General features: G+C 40.9%; 1 protein-coding gene across 1 annotated transcript; it reads left to right on the forward strand.

Annotated features, from left to right (window-relative positions):
• On the forward strand, nt 13,768–16,788 carry LOC109842696 (tropinone reductase homolog At5g06060-like). The gene is made up of 5 exons (XM_020411551.1): nt 13,768–13,942; nt 15,028–15,235; nt 15,316–15,532; nt 15,626–15,732; nt 16,496–16,788. The coding sequence occupies exons 1-5, from the start codon at nt 13,857–13,859 to the stop codon at nt 16,664–16,666; spliced, it is 789 nt and encodes a 262-aa protein (XP_020267140.1). The 5' UTR covers nt 13,768–13,856; the 3' UTR covers nt 16,667–16,788.

Raw genomic sequence — 17,939 nt, forward strand, 5'->3', positions numbered from 1 at the left:
TAGACTCCAACTTTATTACTAAAAATAAACTAAAAGAATATTGAATTTATTTCCTAATCTAAATAGACTCCAACTTTATTACTAAAAATAAACTAAAAGCTGATTTGTTTTAAATTTTAGTCAAAACTCTATATTATTGATAAGATTTTAAAAATCTGACAATCTAGTTGGCTCGGTCTCATCGAGATAGGCAATTTACATATATAATATATTAAAATCTGCCTTATGGATTGGAAGATATGATTGTTTATTTGCAGAAGTTAATAATACACATATGTAGGCATCTAAAAATGCTTATAAGTTCCTGCATGCGACTCAAGATAGAGAGAAGATGATGAACGTCACTATCCGAGTCACAGAAGCTTATTTGACATCGATAAGCGCATGAAGTGAGTTGATGAACCGTGTGAAGCAACGGAACTTCAGAATTAAAAATACAAACTGATCGGGAGCTACGCATCGCTACGAAACACAAAGCACCCCTCGTGTCTCATCTACTCAATCTATTATTCAACAATGAAATCTTGTAGATCTTCTCATCAGCTTTCCAATGCATATTGAATCGCGTAATTCTGAGTTCGGACGACGAAAATACGATGGAAACAGACGGGACAAACGAAACAAGGCCCAGAGCCAAAGCTAAGACACCGCAAGTGTCTTGGCCGAGGCCAAGACACCAGGGGTGTCTCGGCCAAGGCCGAGACACCCCAAGTGTCTCGGCCATGGCCGAGACATGCACCACGGGTGTCCTAGACCCCAAAAACCTGTTTTGTTGTTTTTTAAGCTGTTTTTCGATCGTTAACCGCCTAGATTTGTTTCAACTAATCAATTGTTATCCAAGAACGTGATAAAGTGGTTATAACTAAAGATAAGAGTGAATCGGTTGTTCTTATCTAAAAATAGGGTGCCGAGACCCCCCAAGTGTCTCGGCCATGGCCGAGACATGCACCACGGGTGTCCTAGACCCCAAAAACCTGTTTTGTTGTTTTTTAAGCTGTTTTTCGATCGTTAACCGCCTAGATTTGTTTCAACTAATCAATTGTTATCCAAGAACGTGATAAAGTGGTTATAACTAAAGATAAGAGTGAATCGGTTGTTCTTATCTAAAAATAGGGTTCCTAAAGCCTATAAATACAACCCTATGCCCTTCATTTGCATACAGCTAGAATTCTCGAGCGTCGGCGAAGCCCTGCTGAATTGAGGACTGAAGGAGCACGAATTTCAGAAGAGAGAAGGAGATCGAATCGAGTTCTTCAGCACAAAGAAAAAGAGTTCGTCAGATCTATAGTTCCCGGTTCTTTGTCTTGAGATTGCCTGTTGCGTTGATCTCGAGAAGAGTGATTATCTCGTTGTTGCCGAGATAATTGCTTCGGTTTCTTGATTCCTTCGTGAATCAACGAAGCTCCGGATCAATCTGATCGTTTGGTAGTCTATGGATATCAACTTCCCCATTACATGCCAAGATCTTACTTAAGCAGCGGGAGATAAAAACGTCTGTTACGCTTGTTTGAAAGAAAGTTATAATCTTTTATTGAAAGTCTCATAAAAAGACTGTTTCTTTGAGTTTGTTGTAACACCTAAAGTTGTAATGAACTCATTAACAGTTAGTTCTGCAGCCCCAGCATTTGGGATCGCGATGCTCCAATGCCTTAAGAGTTTAAACTGTGTATACTCTAGCAAATACACGAGTATAAAATGAGTCAATGTTGATCGATGTGAAACCCTAAGGTCAACGCCGGTCAATGCGTAGCCCTAGGTCAACACAAGTCAACACCGATCAATATGAAACCCTAAGATCAACGTCGGTCAGTGCGTAGCTCTGAGTCAACACTGGTCAACACGTAGCTCTAAGTCAATGTCAATCAATACGTTGCAACAGAGATAATTAGTTCAAATTCAACTCAATGATACGAGCCAAAACTAACTTACCAGGTTCGATTCGAAACTTTGACTACGGCTAGACGATAAACGCAGCACTAGAAGAACTTCATCCATTCATCAAAATAGACTGAAAATCAAAGAAGTCAAGAATCAAAACCAACTATAGGTCCTTTCACACTGACTGAAGGTTGGACCGATCATGTCCAAAGTAATTCAGGCTCTTCTATGAAAGAAACGAGACTAAAACACTTTGGAGGGGGTATCTATAGGCGTCTAAAAATACCTATAAGTTCCTGTACGCAGCTCGAGGTAGAGAGAATATGATGAACATCACTATCCAAGTCACAGAAGCTTATTTGATGTCGACAAGTGCATGAAGTGAGTTGACAAACTGTGTGAAGCAACGGAACTTCAGAATAACAAAAACCAAACTAATCGGGAGCTACATGTTGCTTACAAAACACGAAGCACCCCTCATGTCCCATCTACTCCATGTATGATTCAACCATAGAATCTTGTAGATCTTCTCATCAGCTTTCTAATGCATATTGAATCGTGTAATTCCGAGTTTGGACGACGAAAATACGACAGAAACGGACGAGACGCACAAAACAAAGCCTAGAGCCAAATCTAAGACACTGCAAGTGTCTTGGCCGAGGCCAAGACACCAGAGGTGTCTCAGCTTGGCCAAGACACCCCAAGTGTCTCAGTAGTGGCCGAGACACCACGGGTGTCCTAGACCCTAAAAACTTGTTTTGCTATTTTTTGAGCTACTTTTTGATCGTTAACCATCTGGATTTGTTCCAACTAATCCAATGTTATCCAAGAACGTGATAAAGTGGTTATAACTAAAGATAAGAATGAATTGGTCATTCTTATCTTAAAATAGGGCTCCTGAAGCCAATAAATACAGCCCTAGGGCCTTCATTTGCACACAGCTAGAATTCTCGAGCGTCGGCGAAGCCCTGCTGAATTGAAGACTGAAGGAGCACGAATTTTAGAAGAGAGGAGGAGATTGGATCGAGTTCTTCAGCACAAAGAAGAAGAGTTCATCAGATCTAGAGTTCTCGGTTCTTTGCCTTAAGATTGTCCTGTTATGGTGATATCGAGAAGAGTGATTATATCGCTGTTACTGATATAATTGCTTCGGTTTCTTGATTCCTTCGTGAATCAACGAAGCTCCAGATCAATCTGATTGTTTGGTAGTCCACGGATATCAACGTCCCTATCACAGGCTAAGATCACACGCAAGCAGCGAGAAATAAAAACGTTCGTTGTGTTTGTTTGAAAGGAAGTTGTAATCTTTTGTTGAAAGTCTTATAAAAAGACTGTTTCTTTGAGTTTGTTATAACGCCTAAAGTTGTAATGAACTTATCAATGAAAACAATTTTCACACCAAATAACATAAATATGTATTTAGCTCGTGATCGTCCAAATCCTCGATAAAATTGTCCGTTAAGCATCCTATATCATCCTTTCAAGGGAGAAATGATGAGTTTTATTCATTGAAGAAGAACATTAATTATGAAAATCCTTTTCTCTTGAAAATCTTACGAGAGTAAATTCTCAATTATATGATTCTTCTTTCAAATTTTCTTAGTCTTGATTACAAATTACAATGAGACTTCATAGGGTTAGTTAATGATGTTCTACTGCTAATGTAAGTTTTTGTTTCTTCTCATAATCATTTTTATTGTAATCATTCTAATATAATCTTCTTCATTGTCCTATTGAAAGTTAAAGGATATTTTTGGACTCGTTTTATTGGATTCTCAGCATTGGACCATATTAAATTTAGAGTTCTTCTATTGGGGTGTCCATAGGCACTTGTTAGGAGATAAGAGAGATTGAGAGAAGAGATAAGAAATGAAAGAGAAATTAGTGCACATAGGTAGAGAGACACTTGCTATTAGGTGCCTTAGGCACCTGTTGGAAAAATCGTTAAAATGTATATGTAGTATTCTTTCATATCTACCACTACAGTTGTCAGAAGATCACCATCAAATCTTTCATTATCAAGAAAAAAATTGAGGAATCTCTTGTTGGGTTCGTGTTTGGCTATATTTTTTTCTTATCAGAAGATTATCCATTACTATTAAGTCTCAAATTAATATTAACAACATAAAGGATGCACAGGAGAACACACGAGTTCCATCAAAGAAGGAAAGAGACATTAGATCCATGGAGATGAAGCTCGTGTAAGAGAGAAGCAATGGTCTTTTCCAGGAACAACAACTTTAATCACTTGGAGGAAGCAGAGGGATTGGTCATGGCGCTTCCCGCTTCGCGTGTCAGTAACTAGCGTGGCAAAGGGGTGCGGGCTATTAGGTCAAACCGAATCTAATCTATTAAATTCTAGTTGAATCCTGTCAATCTCTCTAACTTTGTAAATAAAAAGGTTGGGGTTACGTACACTTTAAACATATACAATCTGGAACAAGTCCAAGATTCAAATGGGGATAATTTTTTAAAAGAGACCCATTTTAAAAAAGGGGAAATTGCTTCTAGCCCCAAATTTTCATACAAGTATTCTGCCCCCATCCAAGACTTTTTCAACGCTCCCAAAACCCCCAAAAGTAAAGTGATAATTCCCTGAGCCCCCAAAACGTAAAACCCAAGTGATTATATTAAGTGAAGACCATAATACCATTTCTCTCTCTCTCTCTCTCTCTCTCTCTCTCTCTCTCTCTCTCTATGCAAATACCTCGCCGGCAGCCCTGGGTATGAAACAAACTCCTCTTCATCGACCTCCACCCGGTACATCTCCATCAAGACTCTGACCCTAACATTTTCCCCCCAGCTCCTCCTTGATCGCGTGGGCTGGCGCATCCTCGACGGGCTCCCCCAGCGTCATCTTATCAGACAAAGGGTGGTTACTTCTCCTTAGGGTTCCGTCAGAGAGGAGCTATTGGGATTCTAGGAGAGTGGAGCCGCGAGAGTTCTTGATGTGGAGGATGGCCACGTTGATAGTGCGGGTGAGGGAAATGTAAGCAAAGAGAGAAGATTCATCGTTGGTGATCTCAAGGTAGAGGTTGTTTAGGGTTTTTGTGCTCGGGATAAGGTCCTATAAGAAGAGGGAGTCGGAGGGGATGTGGGATTTTAGGAAGGCGGAGAGGGAGGAGAGGGAGGGGGAGGAGAGGGGAGGAGATGATGATGATGATGAGCAGCCGTTTTATTGCTTCATTTTTTTCATGAAATTTGTAATGAAGAAGAATAAGAAGGGAGAAAAGAGATTGTCTTGGGGTTTATATGTTGGTTTTGAAGGATACGCATTGGTTATGAAGGTATTACAAGTTGGTTGTTAAGGTTACGCATTAGTTGTTAATGTTACGTGTTGGTTGTTAAGGTTACGGATTGGTTATTAAGGTTACGGGTTAGTTGTGAAGGTTACCAAGGATACCGAGGTTCACAACCAACCCGTAACATTCATAACCAATCCGTAACCTTAATAACCAACCTGTAACCTTCACAACCAATGCGTAACCTTCACAAACAACACGTATCCTTCACAACCAACCCGTAACACCTTCACAACCAACGCGTATCCTTCACAACCAACTCGTAACCTTCAAAACCAACATATAACCTTCCTTCACCACCAACTCATAAGCTTAACAGCAAACTTATTACCATGAAATAACAATAATGTATAAATTTACATACTCTATTTTAATCTCAAGTCATATATTTCCTTACAAGTATTCCACTGATGAACAAACGTCGTTTTTTTTCCTGCCGGTGAAACTTTCACCGTTTCCTTACAAGTATTCCGCCAAAAAATTCTAGTTTTCCCAAGACTTTTTCTTCGCCTCATGAACAAACGTCGAAAAAGTATTATCGTTGATGTTGACGCCGTTGGAAAATTTTGGAGGGAACTAGAATTTTTTCCCCTAAAACCCATTTCAAATCATCAGAGCAACATCATTAGAGAGAGAGAGAGAGAGAGAGAGAGAGAGAGAGAGAGAGAGAGAGAGAGTGTGTGTGTGTGTGTGTGTGTGTGTGAGGATGTTATGGTCTTCACATATTTTAATCACTTGAGTTTTATGTTTTGGGGGCTCAGGGAGAGAGAGAGAGAGAGAGAGAGAGAGAGAGAGAGAGAGAGAGTGTGTGTGTGTGTGTGTGTGTGTGTGAGGATGTTATGGTCTTCACATATTTTAATCACTTGAGTTTTATGTTTTGGGGGCTCAGGAAATTATCGTTTTACTTTTGGGGGTTTTGGAAGCGTTGAAAAAGTCTTGGATGGGGGCAGAATACTCATATGGAAATTGGGGGCTAGAAGTAATTTCCCCTTTAAAAAATATTTAGAAAAACCAATTATTATACTAAATACTTAGCAAAATCGATTTCTTTTTGGCTAGCTCACCAAGATTGACCAAAAAGAGATCAATTTTGTAAAATATGAGCTTCAAAACACACGGGACTACTAGTCCTCTATGTTTAGGACAGACTAATTAGCCGCTAAATACGCCTAGAATTCTCACTAGACTAGTAGTCCTATGAGTTCCTTGTGCAGTTGCAGAGAGCCAATGGGACTGTTGCGCAACCTTTGCTTTAGCTGCCCTGGTAGCCTTCTTGTAGGCTTGGGCATCTTCTACATCTATATATCCATGTGCCTTGGTTATCAACTGCTCATAGCTGCTGACTCGTTTTTTTAACGAGCGCGTCATCCAACTCATTTTCCTCCAAACCGACCACTATAGCGGACATGGAGACCATGCTGCCAAGGTCATCTATTTCCAGTCTCTTGGCTTGGAACCACTTGAAATAATCCCTGAGGCTAGAACATAGGGAGAAAACTCCTGCTTGATGTTAGCCAAGAAGTGATACATGAACTTCTGGCTACGTTGCTCAAAGCTTTCGATAGACTTTTTTTACTAAGGAATTCCACCATAGCTTGGCCCTTCCCAACAAGGTGACGACGAAACACCTACAGATGATTGGCTCTGATGCTTGTAGCATGGTCATCATATCATAATAATTTTTAGCATGCTTGGATGGATCTCCTTCACCTTTATATTTCTCCATATGAGGCACCTTTAATCTACCACAAGTAGCATACATGATCTAGTCAGCGAGGGGAGTGTTCCCACCAATGGCTTCAGCGATTGGTTGGAAGGTCCGGTCATAACCAGATGTAAGATTGGTGGTCAAGGGACCTAGGGTAGTGTGAGGATGTCGAGGACCATGTGATGCCACCCTTGTAATGTACTATTGGCCATCATATCTGAAGATAGGGCTATCACTATCACTTCTATGTACTATTGATGCTGCTTAGATGGAGCTACAAAGAAGATTTGGTCGCAAGGTGGCGGAGACATGTACTCAGCATAGTCTCCATGCTGTCCAGCCAGTGCGGTGTGCCTAGGAAGAGGAGGGATGAATAGATGATCCACCATGAGTGAAAGAACAAATTGTAATGCCCCGCCCGGGAATCCCGGGGTCGGTACGCTACTAGATCTGATGGACTGGCCTCACAAACCATCACATGTCTTTTCAGCATGTTTTTGTCCTCACTCACGCGCTCCCTGGAAAACTTCTCAGGGGGTCACCCATCCTAGAATTTCTCCAGGCCAAGCACGCTTAACTTTGGAGTTTCTAAGAATTGGGTTCCCGAAAAGAAGATGCATCTTGATGGTATGAGTATTCTAATCAAATCTATCAATACTAATCACATCACCCTCTCAAGGGTTGGGGTATTACATACTCCCCCACTTAAACTCACAACGTCCTCGTTGTGCTAAACCATATCATCCAAGACCGTACCATCCGTGTGAGATTCTAGAGGTGGCTCCTATGGCCGCAAGAAGTGGCTCCCGTCCTCTCGACGTAGTACTTTGCGCCGCATAGCAGTTAGCTCTCACAATTCCGATTGGCTTGGCTCTGATACCATTTGTAACGCCCCACCCGGGAATCCCGGGGTCGGTACGCTACTAGATCTGATGGACTGGCCTCATAAACCATCACATGTCTTTTCAGCACGTTTTTGTCCTCACTCACGCGCTCCCTGAAAAACTTCCCTGGGGGTCACCCATCCTAGAATTTCTCCAGGCCAAGCACGCTTAACTTTGGAGTTTCTAAGAATTGGGTTCCCGAAAAGAAGATGCATCTTGATGGTATGAGTATTTCAATCAAATCTATCAATACTAATCACATCACCCTCTCAAGGGTTGGGGTATTACACAAATGATGGTTGCCCTACCAAAGGCGGAAGAATGAATGAAGTGGAGGGTTGTTAGGGAGGAATCTAGTTAATGAGCTCATTGGTGAAAGTCACAAACTATTGCTGGAAAGACTGAGAGATCCTCTAAGTGGGTTCTTCCAACTAGGCATGTGTGATGTAGCCCACACACGGTTCTTCTGGAAGTGGGTTGAAGAATCGACCGGGGCATTCAGAACAAGACATCTTGGACAAAGAAAGGTGATAGGCCCAATGATGTGCGCCAAACTATTGATGTCAGTTATCAAACATAAAATTTATTTGTGGACTAGGGCAGTGATAGGGTCCTCAAGCTTCATCAGATGACTGGTTCTGGTGCACATGAAGAACTCATGAGAGGCGAAAGTTGAGTTCTCCGGTTGCTTCACCGATGATCTGGTCAGTGTTTGAGCTTAAGTGGATAAATAGAAAGTTAGTGGTGAAGAAAAGTTTAGAGTTGCATGGGCACAGAAGAAGCTATCTTAAGAAACATAGCTTCTTTTTATAGTAGGTCAAAAAGGCAGTTAAGTAACTTTGGCCGAGTCCAGCTAGTGGCTCAGTGAGCTATCATGGTGGAGGATGAACACAAGGTGATGTTACTATTGTGTTCGTTGCCGGATGATGAGTTTAGTACTTTTATTCTCACTATGATAAATGGGCGAACTACAGTTAGCTACAAGGAGGTGACCTCGGCATTGGTAAATTATGAGCTGAGGAAGAATGATAGTGAGCTCTCCGAGAAGGAATCGGGTGATGCATTAGCAGTTCATGGCCGTAGTCCAAACTGTCAAAGGTTCAATCGCTCAAAATCAAAGAATAGGGGTCGCCATAAAAGTGTTGGTAGAAATCAATGTGCCTTTTGCAAAGAAGAAGGACATGGAAGAATGAGTGCCCAAAGTTAAAGGATAGAGCCGGAAAGCAAAGGGGGAAAGCTGTACAAGCTTCAGAGGTGAATATTGCTAAGGTTGTTGGCGACACTTCAAATTCAGATTCTTCCGGTTATTCTTGTCCCAAACTACCGTCAGTTTGTTATGCCGACTCTATGGAGTGGATGCTTGATTCGGGAGCTATATTTTACATTTGCCCTAAGAGGGATTGGTTTACCAACTTTGAGGAGTTGGAGAGAGGGGACGTGGTGCTCGTGGGGAACGATCACGTTTGTCCTATCAGCGGGATTGGCTCAGTCAGAATCAGAATGCATGACGAGGTGACTAGGGAATTAAAAGAAGTGAGGTTCATGCCACAGTTGATAAAGAACATCATTTCTCTTGGGACTTTGGAGGCAGCTGGTTATAGAATGATCTTAGAGGATGCTACTTTGAAGGTCATGAAGGGGTCCATGGTGGTGATACGAGGAGTCAGGGAAAATAACATATACTAATTGAAGGGCAAGACAGTTACAGGGGGTCTGGCTGCTTCTATCACCACAGAGGAGGACACTACCACACTATGGCATATGAGGCTTGGACACACAGGTGATAAGTCCCTACAGTCATTGGTAAAATAGGGGCTATTGAAAGGTGTAAAGACCTACAAGATGGAGCTGTGTGAGCATTGCATACTTGGGAAGAAGACTAAAGTGAAGTTTAGCACCGCAATTCACATCCAAGGTATATTAGACTACATTCACACAGATGTTTGAGGTCCTACTAAGCACACATCGCTTGGTGGGGCAAATTATTTTGTCACTTTCATTGATGACTATTCCAGAAGGAATTTGGTATATACCATGAAGCATAAACATAAGGTCCTGGATATATTTGTGGAGTGGAAGAAGAAAGTGGAGCTGCAGACAGGTAGAAAGGTGAAGACTCTTCGTTCAGACAATGGTGGAGAGTAAAAGAGTGATCTATTTTTGCAGTTTTGTCGGGATCATGGCATTAGAAGACACTTCACAGTTAGAGAGACACCGCAACAGAATGGGGTGGCAGAGAGGCTGAACTGTACCTTGCTAGAGAAGGTGCGATGAATGATGACGCAGAGTGGATTAGCTAGATCCTTTTGGGCCGAGGCGTTAGTTTATGCGAGCCATCTCATTAACAGGTTGCCGTGCACTGTGATAGAGGGGAAGACTCCTATGGAGCGTTGGTCTGGTTCTGTGGCTAGTGATTATAAAACTCTTCGGATATTTGGGTGTCTAGCTTATTTCCATGTTAGTGATAGGAAGTTGAATCTGAGAGCGAGGAAGGCTATCTTTATGGGATTTAGAGAAGGTATCAAAGGCTTTAAATTATGGGATCCACAAGACAAGAAGATGGTCATTAGCAGAGATGTCACATTTGATGAGGCGTACATGATGAAGCCTCGAGTTTCTCAGCAGGTAGAGAAAGATCAAACAGGAGGGATATCACAGCAGGTGGAGGATGATGTGACTCCACCCACTCCAGTCAGCATTGTGTCCATTGAGACTCCTACAGAGGTGACACTAGAAGGAGTTAAGATGACAGTCGGGCATTTGGAGGATACAGTGGATGGTGAGGCTCAGGAGCAGGGTCATGCTCAGGGGTCCATTGCAGAAGATAGACCGAGGAGAGATATTCGTCGGCCAACTAGATATGATGATGTTATGATGGCATATGTTTTATCTGTGGAGGTCGTTGATGATTTGATTCCTGCCACATTCAGGGAGGCAGAGTCTAGCCCTGATTTTATTAGGTGGAGGAATGCTATGGAGGAGGAGATGCAATCTCTTCAGAAGAACGACACTTGGGAACTTGCAAAGCTACCTAAGGGTAAGAAAGCTATTGGTTGTAAGTGGGTGTATGCTAAGAAGGAGGGATCTTCTATTGGGGACATTCGGTTCAAGGCCAGATTGGTTGCCATCTTCTATTGGGGACATTCGGTTCAAGGCCAGATTGGTTGCCAAGGGATATGCACAGCTTGAGGGCATTAATTACAACGAGGTATTTTCACTCGTTGTGAAGCATTCGTCTATTCGTATTCTATTAGCATTGGTGGCACAGCTGGACTTAGATTTGATCCAAATAGACGTGAAGACGGCCTTTCTACATGGAGACTTAGACGAGGAGATCTACATGACATAACCTTTGGGGTTTAAAGCTGTAGGAAGGGAAAATTTGGTGTGCAAATTGAAGAAATCTCTTTATGGACTGAAGCAATTACCGCGACAGTGGTATAAGAGATTTGATAGCTTTATGATTGGCCAAGGGTACACGAGGAGCCCGTATGACCCCGTGTGTTTATATGCACAAGCTACAGGATGGTGTGCACATTTATTTGTTATTGTATGTTGATGATATGCTCATAGCTTCCAGGAACACTTTAGCTATTGGAAAATTGAAAAAGGAGTTGTCATCTGAATTTGAGATGAAGGACCTAGGAGAGGCTAAGAAGATACTGTGTATGGAGATTGAGAGAGACAGGGTGAAGGGGAGATTGAAGCTTACACAGAGGAGTTACTTGCAGAAGATGATAAAGAAATTCAGTTTTGAGGCCAATACCAAGGTGGTGAGTACTCCATTAGCTCCTCACTTTAAGCTTTCAGCATTGATATCACCAGTTTCAGTGGAGGATCGGGACTACATGTCCAAAGTTCTATATGCTAGTGTAGTGGGTAGCTTGATGTATGCTATAGTGTGTACGAGGCCAGATTTGTCACAGGCCGTGAGCATGGTATCTAGATACATGCACAACCCCGGGAAGGGGCATTGGGAGTCCGTGAAGTGGATTCTACGGTATATTAAGGCTACCATGGATTTTGGGTTGATATTTGTGAAGAATGATAAGACAGGGCAGGATTGTATTGGCTACGTGGATTCAGACTATGCCGGAGATCTTGACAAGCGTCGGTCCACTACAGGTTATGTTTTTACATTGGCTAGTGCACCAGTGTGTTGGAGATGCACTCTTCAAGCTACAGTGGCGCTTTCTACTACGGAGGCGGAATATATGGCGGTGACAGAAGCAGTGAAGGAGGCTTTGTGGCTACATGGCTTGTTGGATGATTTGAGGATTGCACAGGAGACCATTCAGGTATATTGTTATAATATGTCAGCTATCTATTTGGCAAAGAACCAAGTCTACCATACACTCACGAAGCACATTGATGTCAGATTTTATTTTGTACGTGACGTTTTGGATAATGGCGATGTCACGTTAGAGAAGGTCCACACTAAGGACAACCCTGCTGATATGTTGACCAAAGTTGTACCAGGTGTGAAGTTTGGTCATTGTTTGAATTTATTGAACATTCTTCGTTATTGAGGCCGTTGGCGGCCATTTGGATGAACTACGTTCGGCTTGATTCCTTGGGCAAGAGGATACGTAGGCAGTCTTACAGATGCAGCCGGTTGTATGAGTTTGAGATTGATTGGGGGTGTTTTGGTGTCGGCTCAGTTTTGGCAAAACGTTCACCGAGGTGAAGATTTGTAGAATTGGTTTTCAGGCTCAGGTTTTAGGCAGACTAGGTGGCGGTCGACCGTGACGGTCGACTGCGTTCGTGCACGAGGTTTACTGGGCGTCAGGATTAGTGGCGGTCGACCGCGGTGGTCGACCGCAGAAGTTTCTGTTTTCACCGCGGTCGACCGCAGAAGTCTCTGGAGTTTGGGGGCCTGTTCTGGAGTTGAGGCGGTCGACCGCCGAAGCGGTTTGGGCCTGGGTTCTGTTTCAAGACCTGTTTCGTTTGGGAGTTGTATAAATACCCTTAACTCGGTTTTAGGGTTTAAGGGAGAAGATTTTGAGCAGCCAAACAAGGAGATTTGGGGCTTCTATTGTTGGAGCCATTTGGAGAGATTAAGTGGGCTTATTTGTGGGTTTTGGTAAGATTTGTAATCCTAATTTGTATTCCCCTTGATTTCTATTAGTAAAACTCCCCCCTCCTGATGCCCCCCCCCCCCCCCTCCTTGCCCCGTGCACGTAGGCACATTGCCGAACCACGTATATCTTGTGTTCTTGCTGTGATTGGTTGGCTTGTGTTCATTTATGGTCTACTATTGTTCTTGTGTGTGCTTTTGTATTGTCGATTTGGGCTTCCGCGGCGCACAACATGGCCTTCACTCGGCATTTGTTTTGATTCCTCGAAGCACATCGGTTTCGTTTTGACTTCCGCCGCGCACAACATGTATGTGGTATGTGGTATGTAACTTATATCCGATGTTCTTCAAATGAAGGAATATATACGCATTGGCCTTTCAGTAATGCACTAAGTAAGCTCCATAAAACTGGTCAAACCTATTGAGACATCATTATGCATACTTTGATTTCTGGGTAAATCTTATATGGCTTGCGTTGAGAGAACTTGACTTGTACAGAACTTATTGGTTATCGCTGCTCTTTGGAATCACGCAATTCACGTTGAAAAATAAACTCAAAAGGGTAAATTACACTAAACCGCAAAGAATTTTCAGCATTTTGGAGTAAAACCCCCTATAACTTCTAGAATCGCACAAAACCCCCTGCATCAATTGGAATTGCAAAAAATCAGCAATAAGTTTTCGCATTTTGGCAGATAACTCCCAGGACCGCTTTGGCCCACATTTATGATCTAAATAGTGAAAGTGAAAAGAGATGTGAAAGAAACCTCCGGAATTTAGTAAAACACTCTTTATGCGTACAACATTTCGTATGACGAATATAGAAGTCAGGAAGAGATAAGAAAACAATAGTTTTAGTGGTTCTCCTTTTCCTATGGGAAAAGATCTTAGAAAATGTCAGCAATCATTTTTTTTTGCAAGTACTCGTGTTTGTCTCATAGAAAAGGATAACAAGATAAACGCTATCGAGGATAGCTCTATCAAACAGGGGGGAAAAACTCGGATCGATGGAGGACAAGGCCAGCATCAGAAACAAGCGCTGGTCTCTTCAAGGAACCACAGCTCTAGTCACTGGAGGAAGCAGAGGGATAGGGTACGTTTTGCTATGCTTCTCAAACTTTGTACCTGTTTTCAATCTGCATACCTATCGTCTAGCTTGGGCCGGGTGGAGAACTCTTTTAGTAGACATCAACATAAGCAGTGGCTGATCCAGTATCTTTTATTTTTATAGGTCGGTGTAACTAAGTTAGTTATACCTAGGTACCGTTTGGTAAAGGGTTAAGTGAGGGGTTAAGGAGACTTAACCCCTTCTTAACCTGTCAAACACAACAAATCTATATAAGGGTTAAAATGAGTTAACCCTCCATAATTTGCCAAACATAAAAAATATAGAAGGGTTAAGTTAGCCCCTCTAGAGGGGTTAAAATGAGTTAACCCCTCAAAATGAGGGGTTTACTAATACTCCTATTTAGATGGAATAAGAGTTAACCCTTCTAATTATAAAGAAAATAGTCAAAATCATTGTTATTCCCAAACACTAAAACTGATCATAAGGGCTAAAATAAAACTTATTTAACGGGTTAATAATTTAGTCCTTCGGATTATCAAATGGGCTAAGTACATTAATCCTTCTCTTTAACCCCTCTTTATTAACCCTTTGCCAAACGGGGCCTAGGTGTATTGTTACCCTACCCTATATATCTATGTGTGTATTGTTTCTCTGATTTTCATTCATTCTTTCGTCGATTTGCGGTTATGTTTTCCAGTATCAGAAAAGGATGAAACTGATAGTTTTAAAAGAAATCTTTTGTTAGAGAGTTTTAAAAGAAATCTCAAAAGGTTTCTCATGAGGAAGAAGAAAAATTCTGGGAGAGGTCAACCTTGTATTGCTTGGCAAACTGACAGTGGAAATTCGCAAATGCTACTCTGCTGAGGATGTAGCCCTAAATTGGGGTGAACCGCATAAAAGTTCTCATGTATTATGTTTGATTTCTTGTTTTCTTTTTTGTCGATCTTCACTATTTGGTTATTATATATTGCATTTGATGTGATTTGGCCGATAGTACAACGTTTCGATCCTGAGAACAACCACCCTTACATCTTGCTAATCTATCTAAAGAAGAAACTCTCTTCAATTTGTTTTGTCGACATAAATATACTTACATGATTTGATTACAGACATGCCATAGTTGAAGAGTTAGCCATGCTTGGGGCTACAGTGTATACATGTTCTCGAAATGAAGCAGAACTTAACAAATGCCTACAAGAGTGGGACATATCAAAGCTTAGAGTTGTAGGGTCTGTTTGTGATGTATCTTCTCGATCTGAACGTGAGAAACTGATGGAGAAAGTCTCCATGGAATTCCACGGGAAACTCAACATACTTGTAAGTATTTATGAAAGTTTTATCTGCTAAGTTCTGTTGCATGGCCTCAAGAAAGGAGCATATTTTTTTCCTCTCTCCAGATTAATAATGCGGCAATACTAATTTACAAGAAAGCTGTTGATTCTACTGCCGAAGAATATATGTCGATCATGGCTACAAACTTCGAATCGGCTTTTCATCTGTGTCAACTTGCCTACCCTCTTCTTAAGTCATCAGGTGCTGGCAGTATTGTAAATATCTCCTCGGTTTATGGGCAAATAGCTGCGGATGATGTGACGCTTTATTCAGCAACCAAAGGTATAAGTGAGAAATAAGAGCCACAGTCCAGATGAAGTTTTGTTGAGTGTCATATGAAAAGAAACTTTAATTGATGATTTTGTTTTCCTTTAGGAGCAATGAATCAACTCACAAGAAATTTGGCTTGCGAATGGGCAAAAGACAACATTCGAACGAATTGCATTGCACCTGGAGCAACTAGAACAATCATGGCACAGCCTGTAAGTACTCCGTTTAGTTTCTTAATGTGAAAGTGTAATTTCCTCTCTGATTCCAATTCCTGTTTTCGACTTTCTAGTTAGTATATTCACTCATCTGGTGGTTCTTATTCTAAATCAGTAGAAACAAGTGAACATAACAGAGAAAACAAGAACATTATAGATAATAATTTTGTAAAGATTTATTATCTTTTTATCGGGATAAGGAGTTTATTTATCCAACAAAAATAAGCAAACACTCTCACACTAAATGTAAGCACTTGAGTCTTCATCGAAATCATCCTATATTTCCTAGACTAGTCAGAATACACGCCATAATTTTCTTCTCCTCATTTAGTTTTGATATTGTTTCACCACTCACCGACCACTTACTGTTTCACCACTTATTGTTTTCACCACTCCAAGATGTGCATCATATCGCATTGATATTCGCATCTTACTAAATCTCTGTGTCCCTGTGGTTGCTTTCTCTCTCCTTCATTATTTCTTTAATCGATGTGTATGTAGTTTTTTTTTTTTTTTTTTTTTTTTTTTGCGGTGCTAACATAAACCTATCTCATGCATTAAAGTTTAACTTGATCATCCAGACACTTAATTTGCCTCATGTCTAGCTTTTGCAAGCTCTTTCGATAGCACCCTAGATTCTCAATAGCAATGCTAGCATGTTTCTCTTAACCGTAAGATGTAATTGCCGCCTGAATTATTGAAGTTTATGCACGAAAGATATTGATGTTTTTCTTTAAGACTTTGTATTCATTTCTTAAAGGTGATGGATGGTAACAAACTTAATGCAAAATTAGCGGCACGCATTCCAGCAGGGCGTATTGGTGAACCAGAGGAAATTGCATCTGCAGTGGCGTTCCTTTGTATGCCTGCTGCTTCTTATGTTACTGGTCAGTTGATTTGCGTCGATGGGGGATGGACAGTGCATGGCTAGCAAAATTATCCATCTGTCAAAAATAGAACATGCTATAAAATGTTGTTTTATTTATAAATAACTCTCTTGTTAAAAAGTAATCATTCTGTCAGATGCGCATGCAGTGTGAATTTTTATCTTTATGTCTAATGTGCTATCAAGGTGAGAATATATAAACATTAGCATTTGAACAATGTACTGCACTACTCTAGCATCATATTCAAATGCTAATCTTTATCTTCATATTTGTTTTATGTTGATGATATTCTAATTGCAACATGAGATATTCTCTAGATCAATAGTTGAAGGCACATATAAGAGGCGAATTTGAAATGAAAGATCTGGGAGCTAGTGGTTAAGAAAATTCCCGATATTGACTATAGATATTCCTGGGGATCAGAAAGCAGGAAAGTTATATTATCTAAATTGAGAAGGTCCTGGAGAGCTCTGGCATGCGAGATGCCAAATGCGTGAGTACTCCATTTCTTATTACTTTATACTTGCAATAGTTATTTCATCATAGGCAGATGAAGAGATCACATATAAGGAGCATGTTTCTAATTGTAGCGCAGCTGGTAGCGTCATGTATGCTATAGTATGTACCCATATTGATACTACTCATGTCGTTAGTGTACTTAGAAGGCTTGAATGACATTCCTCGCTAAAAGTGTCTTAATCATCCTTTTCACACAGAAAATTTCTCTAGGCCATACTTATTCACCTCAAAGTTTTGTTTTTGTTTCTTATTCGTCATAGCTTGAAGCCCGTAACTTCTCTAGAGAAAATCTTCTATAGACATGTATGATGAGAGAATCTCTGAGTAGATGATTTATTTACAGTTTAATAAGAAGTAAAAGAAATAATCTTCCATAGACATGTATGATGAGAGAATCTCTGAGTAGAGATTTTTATAACAGTTGAGATCAAATCCTATGTCCACTCTTCCTTTTCACAAATGGTCTTCTTTACTACGACCAGAATTCATCCAAATCACAATCCGATTTTGTAGGCTTCACAAACCTCACCCTAAAATCTACCAAAAACCAATTGTTTAACCTAACTCTTCACTATAACTAGAAGAAACCTAACCCTAGCTAGCCAAACCCTCAATTAACCTGGCTTGAGTACGCCAACCATTAATTACCCTGGCTTGAGTACGCCATCAAATTCACAAGTTTGAATACAACCAATCAAAACAATTAAAGCATAAAAAGAATAATCTTACAACTCTTTATTAAATTGTTCTTCAAATCAGTGAAGATGAAGATCCGTGAAGAAGCAGTGTAGCTGTGTA

This window comes from Asparagus officinalis, chromosome 5 (genome assembly GCF_001876935.1).
Source record: "Asparagus officinalis chromosome 5, Aspof.V1, whole genome shotgun sequence".
NCBI lineage: Eukaryota > Viridiplantae > Streptophyta > Magnoliopsida > Asparagales > Asparagaceae > Asparagus > Asparagus officinalis.